The 15,196-nt window shown below is 38.9% G+C and overlaps 1 protein-coding gene across 3 annotated transcripts in view; it reads left to right on the forward strand.

Annotated features, from left to right (window-relative positions):
• LOC144438814 (serine/threonine-protein phosphatase with EF-hands 2-like) overlaps positions 1 to 15,196 on the forward strand; it is a 214,362-nt gene that overhangs the window by 169,583 nt on the left and 29,583 nt on the right. For all 3 annotated transcript variants that reach the window (XM_078127991.1, XM_078127992.1, XM_078127993.1), the window contains one exon: positions 3,801 to 3,950. In XM_078127991.1, the coding sequence (XP_077984117.1) occupies positions 3,801 to 3,950 (150 nt within the window). The remainder of the gene's footprint in view (positions 1 to 3,800; positions 3,951 to 15,196) is intronic.

Consider the following 15,196-nt stretch of genomic DNA (forward strand, 5'->3'; position numbering starts at 1 on the left):
TGAACGCAGTGTGTGGTCATTACGTCCAGCACGTGACCATCAATATACTATTAGGAGTGAATGCAGTGTGTGGTCATTGTGTCCAGCATGTGACCATCAATATACTATTAGGAGTGAACGCAGTGTGTGGTCATTGCGTCCAGCATGTGACCATCAATATACTATTAGGAGTGAACGCAGTGTGTGGTCATTACGTCCAGCATGTGACCATCAATATACTATTAGGAGTGAATGCAGTGTGTGGTCATTACATCCAGCACGTGACCATCAATATACTATTAGGAGTGAATGCAGTGTGTGGTCATTACGTCCAGCACGTGACCATCAATATACTATTAGGAGTGAACGCAGTGTGTGGTCATTGTGTCCAGCACGTGACCATCAATATACTATTAGGAGTGAACGTAGTGTGTGGTCATTGTGTCCAGCATGTGACCATCAATATACTATTAGGAGTGAATGCAGTGTGTGGTCATTGTGTCCAGCACGTGACCATCAATATACTATTAGGAGTGAACGCAGTGTGTGGTCATTGTGTCCAGCATGTGACCATCAATATACTATTAGGAGTGAACGCAGTGTGTGGTCATTGTGTCCAGCACGTGACCATCAATATACTATTACTAGGAGTGAATGCAGTGTGTGGTCATTACGTCCAGCACGTGACCATCAATATACTATTAGGAGTGAATGCAGTGTGTGGTCATTGTGTCCAGCACGTGACCATCAATATACTATTAGGAGTGAATGCAGTGTGTGGTTATTGTGTCCAGCACGTGACCATCAATATACTATTAGGAGTGAATGCAGTGTGTGGTTATTGTGTCCAGCACGTGACCATCAATATACTATTAGGAGTGAATGCAGTGTGTGGTTATTGTGTCCAGCACGTGACCATCAATATACTATTAGGAGTGAATGCAGTGTGTGGTCATTGTGTCCAGCACGTGACCATCAATATACTATTAGGAGTGAATGCAGTGTGTGGTCATTACATCCAGCACGTGACCATCAATATACTATTAGGAGTGAATGCAGTGTGTGGTCATTACGTCCAGCACGTGACCATCAATATACTATTAGGAGTGAATGCAGTGTGTGGTCATTGCGTCCAGCATGTGACCATCAATATACTATTAGGAGTGAATGCAGTGTGTGGTCATTGTGTCCAGCACGTGACCATCAGTATACTATTAGGAGTGAATGCAGTGTGTGGTCATTGTGTCCAGCATGTGACCATCAATATACTATTAGGAGTGAATGCAGTGTGTGGTCATTACATCCAGCATGTGACCATCAATATACTATTAGGAGTGAATGCAGTGTGTGGTCATTGTGTCCAGCATGTGACCATCAATATACTATTAGGAGAGAACGCAGTGTGTGGTCATTACATCCAGCATGTGACCATCAATATACTATTAGGAGTGAATGCAGTGTGTGGTCATTGTGTCCAGCACGTGACCATCAATATATCGCTACATTTATATTGGTGGTAAGAGTAATAAACATGGTAAACATGAATTTACACAGCATCTCGTACATTTTATTAAGACAATAAAAATGCGCCACTCTGGATGCCTATTCCGCCTGTGGTCCTGCTTGCATAAGAAATGTGTGGACGGCTATTCAAATTACGTAATCGTGTGACCTATTGCAAGGTCAAGCTTACCTACACAGTACAGGTCATACTGTGCTTTGGTTTCTCAACCAAAAATATCGGTTATAACCTTGTGATGTACATGTAATATCAAATTTAGTTAAAAACATATTTAATTTAAATTAGTAAAATTTGTCTGAATGTGAGTTTTGTTCTGTCATTTTAATCATATTTGCCTGTAATGTGTAAGTTTGGAGCTCGGAGCTCAATGGAAACTTGGAAGCAAGCTTGCCGGCTGCTACATCAATAAATCTACATGAGTTTTAGCACAACTGAACTGAGGTTCAGTAGTGCTATAGGGATCGCCCGGCGTCTATCTGTGGAGGTGTGTGTGTGTGTGTGTGTGTGTGTGTGTGTGTGTGTGTAAACAACTTAAAGTAAAAAAAACGCTTTACCTTGGGTGTCTAGTTGGCAAAATGATGTGTGATTTGGGTCAAAAAGTGTGATTTTTGGCCAAAAAACTTAAACTCAGAAACTACTGGGCAGATTGGTGCGAAATTTGGTGGGAACATTCTTAAGGGGGTGTAAAATAATATTTGCTCATGACATGATGATTCCATCAGTGATATGCAAATTAGGGCTAAAAATGTGTCTTTTTGGTTAAAAATCTATAATTCAAAAACTACTTAGCAGATTAGGCTGAAATTTAATGGGAATGCATCTAGGGATGTATGGACGAAGAAATATTAAGCATACAATGATTCCATGAGTGATATGCAAATTAGGTGTAAAAATGTTCATTATTGATCAAAAACTTATATCTCAAAAAGTACTTGGTCACCAAGTTGTTTCTGAAAATGTTATTCTGCAGATTTTCTTCAAAACATTTTGACAAAATTGGCCCTAGCGACCATGACCATGCCCTTAGCAACAATCAAGTGGCAGTATATTTTAGTCAAATAACAACATCATCTGGTAGGCAAATGAGTAAACATTCAAAAAATGTATGCAAATACCCTAGCAACCATGACCACGCCCATAGCAACAGCCAAATAATCACATATATTGCGAGGATAACAACAGGGATTAATAGACAATTTAATAAAATTTCAAAAAATGTATGTAAATATGCCTAGCAACAAGACCACGCCCATAGCAACAGCCAAATGATCACGTATATTGCAAAGATAATATCAGTAATTTATACACAAGTGAACAAAAACATATAAAAATATATGCAAATATATCTAACAACATAACAACAGCCAAATGATAGCATATATCATAAAGATAGCAACATGGTTGGATAGGTAACTGGATAGTCATTCACCAAATGAACACTTATTGTTAGTATGGACTACCATATGGATAAACATTTTTAAAAACTACAGTTGTGCTGCAACGCCATTGGCAGTATTTTTAGACAGAGTAAAATTTATTAGATAAAAATAAATGTTACTCTTTGTATCAGTCTCATGCACCCAAAGATGTATGTAATGTAATGTGTGTGCAGGTACATTTTGAAAGCACATTATAATGATAACTTGATTGTAGCGTAGGATTGGCAGGAACACTTGAACAGTAGAGAGAGAAAATAGTTCACAGCGGTGATATGGGTTTTCGATCTGCCCTGTTTGACATTACACAGGTGAAGATTTGAACATACTTACATAATAAAGAAATACATGTCATGTAGTTTGTTGAAATAGTTATAATAGGTCACGCTGGGAATTGGGTAATACACATGTTTTGAACATTATCAGTATCACAATTGTACAATGTATATACCGATATTAGTTATAATTCAAAATTGATGAATGTACAATCATGTAATTGACAGTAGTTTATAACCATTCTTATTGTTAAGTGAATTGTCTGTGCATATGAGGACATTGTTTTATCAGTGGTGGACAATTAAATCTAGCTTCAAAGGTGCCCAGGAGTGTTTTCCTTATTTTTGTTCCTGTTGACTCCGTAATCCTAAGCTTTTCACCAAGTTGTGGTTGTGCATGCATGCATTCATTTGTTTTGACACTTCTTCTTTGAATATTCTGATAGATGGAGTGAAGACAATGTTATTTGTGAAATTGTTCTTGTCATTTATAGTGTGACGATAAAACAAGTAAGTCTTGTTCATAAAACCATTGTGCTATTGGTCATTGCACATACCTTAACATTTTGTACACTTTTTTTTTTAAAGAAACATGCAACAAAGGTTGTCAGACTTTTTGAAGATGTATTCAGTTGGTTGCCCCTAGCAACAGTAATTGATGGCAAGATCTTAGTAGCACATGGAGGCATATCTGATAAAACAGACCTTACATATCTAGGGAATATAGACAGACATAAGGTGAGTGCATGTAGCATCTCTAGTTATATTTATTTTATGCAAATCGTGAAAATTCATCATTGCTTACTGTGGTAACACACTTTCATTGACACTTAATTATGCACTCATACACTCATACATACATACATACATACATACATACATACATACATACATACATACATACACGCTCATAAACACTTACAATTTTTATATGCAACTCATGGGCCAGATGCCTTGTACCACTACAAGTATTTGATGCTGGACTGTGAAGCTATAACTGAACGATAAAAATAATGATTGAAATAAAAATTTGAAACCCCGCTGCAAACATAATATACACATTCCTACCACAGACACTTGAAGCCCATGCACATTGAATTGCAGAGAACACATACGACACCACATACATACCACTTGTGAACACAAAGAAAACACCAAGAACATCAGTGCAAACATAATATACACATTCCTACCACACACTTGCAGCCCATGTGTGTTGAACAGCATAGGACACCAAGAAAACATGCTTGTTTACATGTACCAGCTGGCCATCTTGTGTGTAGGTATTACTAGTTAGTCCCCGCCGGACAAAGTCCAGGACGGGGACTTATGGATTGGGTTCCGTCTGTCCGTCCGTCCGTCCGTCCGTCCTTAAAACCCAATCATAGCAAGGACTATGTCATTCTCAATGACTTGTTCAACATGAACTAAATTGTATAAACTTCACTGAATAATATTTTATATACTGCCTACAATAAAAACACCAAAAGTGGCCCTGCTAAGTGAGAATGTGCACTGTAGATTTCTTTTATGGCTATTTCAAGTTTCATCAGAGAATTCTAACTCCTCTATATAATAAATATAGAAAGCATCTGAAACTCCATCCACTTTTCACAATGAAAAATGCAGAGAATTGTAGTCAGACTTTTCTGGGGGAAGTGGACCACTGTTTATGTCTTTCTATGTGGTGTCATTTTCATCCCGGTAAATGTATGCTAGTCAGCATCTTCTTTTAAACTCATGGATGTCAAGTTTCAGTTCATTGATGTTAACTGTTTCTGGTGTAGGGCAAAACGAGAGGCCCTTCGAGAGAACGCTGATATCAGAGTCACTTATGATTGATTGAAGACTTATTAATAACGGCTTTTGGGTCAGGTATAGGCTTATTTTTCTTACCTCTGTTGTTGCGTAAGCACGAGTGATAGTGTCGCTCAGATTTTTTCTGGTGTCCTTAGTTTTTGTAAGTGAGAATCTCCTTGACTTGAATTTACTCAATTTATGGGCTTGTCTTTGTTTATGGAAGGTTGTTAATCTCGTCGTGAATTCTTCCAGTGTCTCAGAAATGTCTGTTGTCTGTTCATGTTGAAGTTATAGATTCAGTGGTAATGATCTTCCTGGTTAAAGTGTGAAAAGCTTTCTTTTCTTCATCTTTAATGAGATGCATAAGTTTTCATTCAATGGTATGTAAGAGTCTCTTCACCTTGTTTTTGAAATATGGTCATTCTTGACAGATAATTTGAAAACAAAATGTGAAGCCTTTAGAAGGGTGACAGTGATTGGATTAATTTGAAAACAAATGTGAAGCCTTTAGAAGGTTGACATTGATTGGTTTATTTTGAAAACAAATGTGAAGCCTTCAGAAAGTTGATACCCTTAGCAACAATGACCATGCCCATAGCAACAGTCAAACGATGGTGTATTTCACAAAGATAACAGATGTTAGACAAGTGAGCATTCAAAAAATGTATGCAAATGCACCTAGCAACAAGACCACACCCATAGTAACAGCCAAACGATCACACATATTGCAAAGATAACAACAATGATTAATAAACAATTGAATAAACATTCAAGAAATGTATGTGAATGTGCCCAGCAACAGTACCATGCCCATAGCAACAGCGAAATGATCAGGTATATTGCAAATATAACGATATGTATTAATAGACAATTTAATAAACATTCAAAATATGTATCTAAATGTGCCTAGCAAAAAGACCACACCGATACATAGCTACGGCGGCCCACAGGTGACAGACGAAAACTAAATTTGTGCTATAAATAATTGATTTTTGAAGGCAAAATATTTAATAAAAGGATAACACTTTTATTTCATATGACAAAACATTAACTTCTTGGGTCAATATAGAAATATCAAAGCAAAAAACTACAATTTCTGTGACAAACAAATACTTTTTACAGAGCAGAAAATTAATTTGCGAAACGAAAATTTTTATTTGTGTGGCCCAAACTTTATTTTCAAGTGATAACATTTAAGTTGCGGGATAAAATGTTTAATTGTTGGTGCAATGTTTGAAACATTAGAACAGTTTTTTTCTAAAGTTTTCTAACAAGACTTAAAATACCTCATTGCAAACTATTACTCCTTAGAGCAGTACACCAAGTTTTCGTGAAAAAACTCTAAATTTGTGTAAAAAGTATTTAAATGTCAAGCCAGAATATGAATTTAGGTCCATTGCAATCTTATACTCTGACTGCAGAAACAACATTTGACACCATACAACCTCCTTTTCTTATCGACGAGATTTACTTAATACAGGATGCAACATTAATGTTTGGGGACGAAACATTAATATGCGAGGAAAAAACTTTCTTTTTGCTTGACGGAAGTTGGTCTGCATGACGGAAATTCATTATATATCCCACAATCCTCGGCACACTCTTGGCGGCTATTTCAACTTCGCGACCAGCACTATATCTGATCATGTCAAGTGGTAAATACATCAATTGTTTCCAGTGTATAAATGTTTTTTTAAAGATAATAAAGGCCGGAAACACCATTCCCATCAATACTAGTATTCCTGGACCCAATCTCATTAAAATCTGATGTGGTGAAAGCAGCTAAATGCTTTATTTACCTCTATTTCCATCGTTTTGTGATGTTTCCCACGCAGGCGGCGATCACTCGGAACAAAAGCAAGCGACACAAACTATATATAGTGCTTTGATTTGGGATGACCCAAATGCTCATTGATATGTGACTTCACGATATAATCACAGAATTGAGGCCTGTTGCCGAGAGATTACGAAGAGTATTTCAGTTCTGAATTTATGGCAGGGGTCTGAGGACAAATGGGGGGGGGGGGGGGCAACAAATTGGAGGTTTTAAGGGGGAGGGACATGGAAATTGTGATCGTTTGAAAGGGGAGGGGCACGAAATGTTTAGCTCATGATTTGAACCAAAGTACACCTCGGGAGTGGTCGTTTACCGAGTACATTTGAACATTTCTTGCAGCTTTGACACAATGAATTCAAAAGCCTACAGTCAGTGATAAGATGGGTGATTACTATACGAAATATGTATGCCTTAATCTCTCTTCTCCCTCCCTCCCTCCCTCCCTCCCTTCCTCTGTGTGTCTGTCTGTCTGTCTGTCTCTATCTATCTATCTTTGTCTGTGTGTGTGTCTGTCTGTTTGTATGTCTGTGTGTGTGTGTGTGTCTGTCTGTCTGTCTGTCTGTATGCATGCATGCATCTAGCATAACTGAAGCAAGGATTCAGTAGTGAGGTAGGCTTGGGAAAGCCTGTCTGTGTGTACACATATAGGTATTTATGTATGTATGTATGTATGTATGTATGTCTGTCTGTCTGTGTCTGTGTCTATGTATGTATGTATGTATGTATGTATGTATGTATGTATGTATGCCTGTGTCTGTGTCTATGTATGTATGTATGTATGTATGTATGTCTGTCTGTCTGTGTCAGTGTCTATGTATGTATGTATGTATGTATGTATGTATGTATGTATGTATGTATGTATGTATGTGTGTGTATGTATGCATTAACCCTCCACCAATGGTGTATGTATGTATGTATGTATGTATGTATGTATGTATGTATGTATGTTTTCATGTAAGTTGGAAATAAAGAATTCAATATGTATGTATGTGTGTATGTATGTATGTATGTATGTATGTATGTTTGTCTGTCTGTCTGTTTGTTTGTCTGTCTGTCTCTATCTATATCTATCTATCGATCTATCTTTGTCTGTGTCTGTCTGTCTGTATGTATGTCTGTGTGTGTGTGTGTCTGTCTGTCTGTCTGTCTGTATGTATGCCTGTGTGTGTCTGTCTGCCTGTCTGTCTGTCTGTCTGTATGCATGCATCTAGCATAACTGAACCAAGGATTCAGTAGTGAGGTAGGCTTGGTAAGTCTGTCTGTGTGTACACATATAGGTATATATGTATATCTGTCTGTCTGTCTGTGTCTATGTATGTATGTATGTATGTATGTATGTATGTATGTATGTATGTGTCACGGTTGTTTGCCAATAAACTTGGTTTTCAGGCTGTGCAGTATAATGGTCAAACATAGCTTTATCTGAAAATGTACAGAGAGATACGAGTGAAACCGTGCTGGCCATGTCTGCCGTACTAACACTAACCTAAATACAATAAATATAAATATAGTAAAAGTAAAGATACAAATGACACAATAACTGAAAGATATAACTAACCTGAAAATGTACAGATAGAGATACGAGTGAAGCCGTGCTGGCCACGTCTGCAGTACTAAAACAGTCGCGCGTAATTATATAGGAAAAGTCATGTGATAGAAAAGAAGAAAGTGATTGGATGAAGAGATGTTAACAGATGGAGCCAGGTGATTAGAGATAGAAATGAATATTAATGGCCACAACAACAAAGGAATACGTTACGGTAACTCACAAAACGACAAACTAATAATGAGACTGACACAAGTAATTTAATTAACGTACTTTAATTATACACGACTGTGACATATGTATGTATGTATGTATGTATGTGTGTATGTATGTATGTATGTATGTATGTATATGTATGTTTTCATGTAAGTTGGAAATAAAGAATTCGATATGTATGTATGTATGTCTGTCTCTATCTATCTATCTATCTATCTATCTAGCTACGAAATTCTTTTGACCAAAATATTTTCTTCACCCGCCCCGTCCTCCCTGCCATAAAATCTAACCGTAGCCTTAGGGAACTGACAGAATTTACGGTGGGGGGGGGGGGGGGGTGGTGGGTGGGCTTGGGGTGCTAGGGAGAAATTATCTCTGACTTGGTTTTTTTCCTGGCCCCCCATCCAATGTGACCAAAATTTCACAGCCCCATTCCCCCCCCCCCTCCCCCCTCCGTTCAAAAGTATAAAAATTTCATACTGTAGCACAACTGTAATATTTCTTTTGGTACTACTATTATGTTACTATTTCAGCCCAAACAACTTAGTAGTTGTAGAGGTAGTTTTTTAGAAAACAAAACAAAATAAAACATTTTGACCATACATGTAATCATACACGTGGTATAATCTTGTTTATTTCCCAACTAGACACCATAAGTAGTCATCACTTAATACCAAGGCATTTGATGTGGTGGTTTTAACTGTCATTCACTGATACATACACAGAAACACAGACACAGAGTAAACACACATTCACATGCGTGATTTGTGAAAAACTGTAGTGGGGACATTTGTGGGAAGTATCTAAGGACATCACATCACCTACATAGTGTATTCAAATATCTATTTATACTCATAACACAATAACTATCTAATGTCAGACATTTGTGATGTCATGAAGTGCTAGCAAACTAAGGATTTTATGCACACTGAGGTCTGACAAATATAGCTTTCACTTTCCTACACCAAATGCATTACCAATACACATGTAAATATAAGAGTAATTCAGGGTGTATCAAATTAATCTTGAGTAGTGTTTTTATGCTTCACTAAATAGGTACATACAAACGTACACACTTCCATTTTAATACATAAATGAAAGTGGAGACAGTCAATATTAAAGGCGATATCAAGTGCTATCTCATGCAATGCTAAATTTTCTAACATATTAATTTTTTTCAATGACAAAATATTCCGCGGCCCCCCCCCTTTCAAACCATGAGAATTTTCATGCCCCCCCCCCCCCTTCAAGCCTCCCATTTTTTTCATGCCCCCCCCCCCCAATTTCTCCCCAGCCCCCCCCCCCCCCCCCCCCCCCCCCCCCCGCCGTAAATTCTGTCCGGTCCCTTATGTGTTGAATAGCTGTGACATTACCCAACCCAATGATTAAGAGGACGCTTTAAAGTTCCACAAAGATCTTGTAAACATTTAGCATTTGAGATGAGGGGCATACATGTGGGTATAATAAATCGGATGGCACGGGTTCCTGCAACATGACAATCGAGCAAAACATAATAATTACCCGGTGTTTTGTTTTAGAAGTCAAAATGCCGCGTGAATCCATAGCAATTTAAAAGTGTTTTTTTCAATGTCCATAAATAAAACCAGTTATCAGTACATTGTAAATGACATTTCGTCTTATAAGTACCTCTTAAAGTTTTGGTAGTGTGTTTACGTGGGCAAAGTACTAATGATATGAATACATAAAAACAACGGGTGTGTAATGTTATGCGTTGATATTCTACATCAAAGACACACATCAAGTTCAACTCAACTCGTGGTTTATTAAATTGAACAAAAGAGAAAGCGGAAGTGATACAATAGGTTGGGGGCATCCTTCAACTAGCACATATCATTACATCCCCCTTCTTTACAAACAAAAGAGAAACAGACATTGCTAAGTCGCGAATAACATAATGTCACGCAAACACTTAATACTTGTAGAGTTCAGTAAAGTTCACAGCAAATAAGAGTTTATTATTTTACTGTTTTGAGTAAACACATTCTAAATAGTCTGTATAACATTTGTGTTCTTTTAACACGTTCTATACATAGTCTTTTTTCCACACGGGCGGCTTGATTAATCTACCTGAGGACGACCTCTTCTCGTTACTCTGTTTGGTGTTATTATTGTTATTGTTCTCTGTTTCAGTCTTAGTGTCTGTACCTGTATGATCAATGACAGGTTGGTTAAGCTGATCGCTTGATAGTTTGTTCTCACTAGCTAGTACTCTGTGTATCAATGTCTCTCATGCTCAGGTCCTTGAGAAACTTTTGATTTCTTCTGAGTGTTGTTCCAGTTGGTGTTTGGACAATGTACAATGTATGATCTTGGTTCAGGACATTTCTCTGTGATCTTGGCTGTTGTCCATTTTAGAGATTGTGGGTTTTGCAGATCAACGGTTTGTCCAACCTGCAAATCCGGGCGGTCGCGAGCTGATCTGTCGTAGTAGTATTTTTGCACTTCCTGGCGTTTACAAAGCGAAGTTGACGTTTCTTCGTCTCTCTTTACTCTAACAGGTAAGTTTGTTCTAACCCGTCTGTTGTATAACAAGTCTGTAGGACTACCAATCCTTCCATCTGATGGAGTAGTTCTAACACACAGTAATGCAAGTTCTGGATCAATTCCTGCATGCTTGGCTTTCTTCATTATAGCTTTCACGGTCTGTACAGCTCGTTCAATGAATCCAATCGACTGCGGGTAGTGAGGCGAAGACATAATGTGTCTGAATCCCCAACTTTCACTGAATTCTTTGAACTCTTTGCTTGAATAACATGGTCCACCATCGGTAAACATACGTTCTGGAATTCCATGTTCTCCAAATATAGTCTTTAGCTTGCTAATAACTGCTTTACTTGTTGCAGCATTCAAGCGTCTTACAAATGTCATCTTGCTGTAGTAGTCTGCGACTACAAGATATGTATCACCATCTAAAACAAATAGGTCAGATCCTATGTTCTGCCATGGTGCACTTGGCATGTCATGTGGTATCATGCTTTGTTTCTGTTCTTTTCTTGTGAACTCAAGGCAAGCATCACATTTGCCAATCAAACGTTCAATGTCACTGTCTATTCCTCTCCAGTAGACACATGTTCTGGCTCTGAGTCGCGTCTGTTCAATACCTTGGTGACTCATATGCAGCTTTGATAATATCTCATTCTGGAGACATCCTGGGACTATGATGCGTTCTCCTTTCAACAGGATTCCATCTTCGACAGAGATGAAGTCTTTCATACTCCAGTACTGTCGTATGATTTTTGGTACATCTTGTACTCTTTCTGGCCATCCCTTAGTGACCATGTCCTTCAACATTTGAAGTTCAGGATCGTCTTCTGTGTGACAACGCAGTTGATCCATTTTTACGTCTGACCACTTCACACTGTGAATAGTCTTCTCCAACTTGAGCGTTTTGGCTGGTTTTGGGTTGAGGCGAGATAGTGCATCAGCGAGTAACAGTTCTCTACCAGGTCTGTATTTGATCTCCATGTCGTACTGTTGTATTCGTAGCAACATTCTTTGTAAACGTGGTGGAGCCTGGCTCAGATTCTTGAGCTTTATGGCTTCAAGGGGTTTATGATCCGATTCGACCACAAACTTGGATCCGTAGACGTATGTGTGAAAGCATTCAGCTCCAAAAACTACTGCGAGCATTTCTCTCTCTATGTTAGCATATCGTTCCTCTGTAGGAGTAAGAGCTTTTGATGCAAATGCAATCACATCTTCATGTCCATTGGGGTTAACTTGGATTAATCATGGATGTATTAGTCTCACTAATACATCCATGGATTAATACAGCACCCAGTCCTTTTTTACTTGTGTCGACCTGTATCTTTGTCTCTTGCTGAGGGTTAAAGTAGTGAGTGTAACAGCGCTACATATCAGTTTCTTGATCTATTGAAGGATGTTCTCATGAGTTGGTGTCCAGATCCAACTAACATCTTTCTTAATCAGGTCTCGTAACACTGAGGTTGTGTTTGAGAGGTTTGGAATAAACGGCGCTAAATACTGTACCATACCGAGAAATTGCTGTAGCTCCTTGACATTCATAGGGCTTGGCAGATCAACAATCTCCTTCACCTTCTTGTCATCTGGACGTACTCCCTCGGTGGTATAGACCATACCTAAGAATCTAACCTCTTTGGTCTTGATTTTACACTTGTCAGGGTTAAAGACTAACCCATGTTGACGAGCATGTATCATGAGTTTATGTAGGTTGTGATCATGGTCAGTTTCGTTTTCTCCATAAACGATAATGTCATCGGCAATACTCAAAGTGCCCTTGCAGCCAGCCAATATCAGATCCATTTTCTCTTGAAATATATCTTGTGAGACTCTAAGACCAAATGGTAGGCGACGAAATCTAAATCTCGAGCTTGGGGTACTGAATGATGTCAGGGCTGCAGATTCATCATCCAGTTCAATGCTCCAGTACCCATGTCGGGCGTCTAACTTACTGAAGACTTTGGCACCTGCGAGTTTATGGGTAATCTCCTCAACTGTCGGTGCTCTGTGGTATGTTCGCTTAATTGCAGTGTTCAGGTTACATGGATCAAGACATATGCGTAAACCACCTGACTCTTTTCTGCTGAAAGCAAGTGAGTTCAACCATTTGGTGCTCTCGTTTTCTGGTATGGGTTCAATGACACCCATTCGTCATTTTGTCAAGTTCAGCCTGGATTTCATCCTTCAGATGAATTGGATATTTCCTTGGAGGGTTTACAACTGGTGCCACGTCTGGCTTTACATCAATGTGAAATTTCCCTGGAAACTTACCAATACCTGTAAATCTATCAGGGTACATATCCACAAGCGTTGAGGTGTTATCTATAGGTTCCAATGCATCTGAGTTTGATACACGTAGTGTCATCTCTGCTACAGTATTGACTGTGATTATATTCAACAGTTGACTTGCGTGCTTCCCAAGAATTATTGATCCTGGAGTATCAGCGACAAAAAATTCTATCTCATGCCACTGTTTTGTTCTGTTAGCATATTGTAACTTCAGGTTAACAGATCCATGTTGGTTGATTTCTGTTCCATTGTAGGCATATAGTTTAACATGTGGGCGTTAATTTCTGTAGAACATTACCGTGGACTAGTCCTGTAGAACTGATAAGCGACGGAAACATGTTCTTGAATGTTCTTACAGGTAGAACATTTCCCTGTGCCCCGGTGTCCACTTTACATTTCATCTTGGCCACTTGACTGTAGCCAGGGATCTGTGCGTCAACATCAACCATGATGTCACTATCATCACAGTCTCGTCTCTTATTTGTATTGACAGCGTCATCATCAGACTCAACATCTAGTGTATGTACAGTCTTCTGGTTTCTGTCATCCTAGTTACCACGTCCACTCTTCTTCTCTCTAGTATTGTCTCTTGTTGTCTGTCGTCTAGACACAAATTGCTTCTTGCCACGGTTTGTGGGCTTACGTTCGTCATTCAGGGACTCACATCGGGCTTTCCAGTGTCCAATTTTACCACATTTGCTGTGATATGCAGGACATTTCATTTCAGACTCAACATCTAGTGTATGTACAGTCTTCTGGTTTCTGTCATCCTGGTTACCACGTCCACTCTTCTTCTCTCTAGTATTGTCTCTTGTTGTCTGTCGTCTAGACACAAATTGCTTCTTGCCACGGTTTGTGGGCTTACGTTCGTCATTCAGGGACTCACATCGGGCTTTCCAGTGTCCAATTTTACCACATTTGCTGTGATATGCAGGACATTTCCCATATGAGTGGTCCTTTGCACAAAACTTACAGTTAGTTACGCTGTTAGTCTTCTTGGTATCACGTCTCTTGTGAATAGCATCTACCCTAGTAGTTGATGTACCTGCACCTTCAAATGCTTTCATGTGAGCTTCTGATGCTTCTTGAGCTCTACATTTCTTCAATGCATCATCTGTTGTCAATGTTTCATCCTCCCTTAGTAACTCTTTGCGGGAGTCGTTCACTCGTGTACCCATAATTAACTGGTCAATCAGGCGATCATCCATATCTTTAAACTTACACTTCAGTGCTAATGCTCTGCAACGTGTATAGAATTCGTCTATACTTTCTCCATCTTTCTGTTTGTATGCAGTTAAGTTCAGTCTATTAACTCTAAAATGATCAGCACGTCCAACTGACTGTTTAAATCTGACCCACACATTAGCAGGGTTTTTCCGTTCCTCACCGGTCAATGTCCATGTTTTTGACAGTTGTTCTCCCTTTTCTCCTGCTTGGAAGATGATATAGTCGTGTTGCTCTTCAACTTTAAGTTTCTTTATATCAAACCAACGATTAAGTCTGGTCCGGTAGTCTAGTAGAGCAGCTTGGTCGTCACCACTCCCCCATTTCATTTGAGGACATTTTATGCCATCACCCATGATTAACAGTGACAGTGTTCTCCCTGAACAAGGTAACAGGGGCGCCGCGCCCTCTTGTAAATTCTTGGCGCCCCCTTGTGAGTTTTGACGGGAAAAAAATGAATTGAATATTTTTTTCAACAAACGGGGCAAAAACGATTTACTTCTCTCGCGGTTTCGCTACGAGCTCATGGTCGCCATTTTGGAAAGTCAAATATCTCGGTAAAGAGGTAGC

Source organism: Glandiceps talaboti, chromosome 8, assembly GCF_964340395.1.
Source record: "Glandiceps talaboti chromosome 8, keGlaTala1.1, whole genome shotgun sequence".
Taxonomy (NCBI): domain Eukaryota; kingdom Metazoa; phylum Hemichordata; class Enteropneusta; family Spengelidae; genus Glandiceps; species Glandiceps talaboti.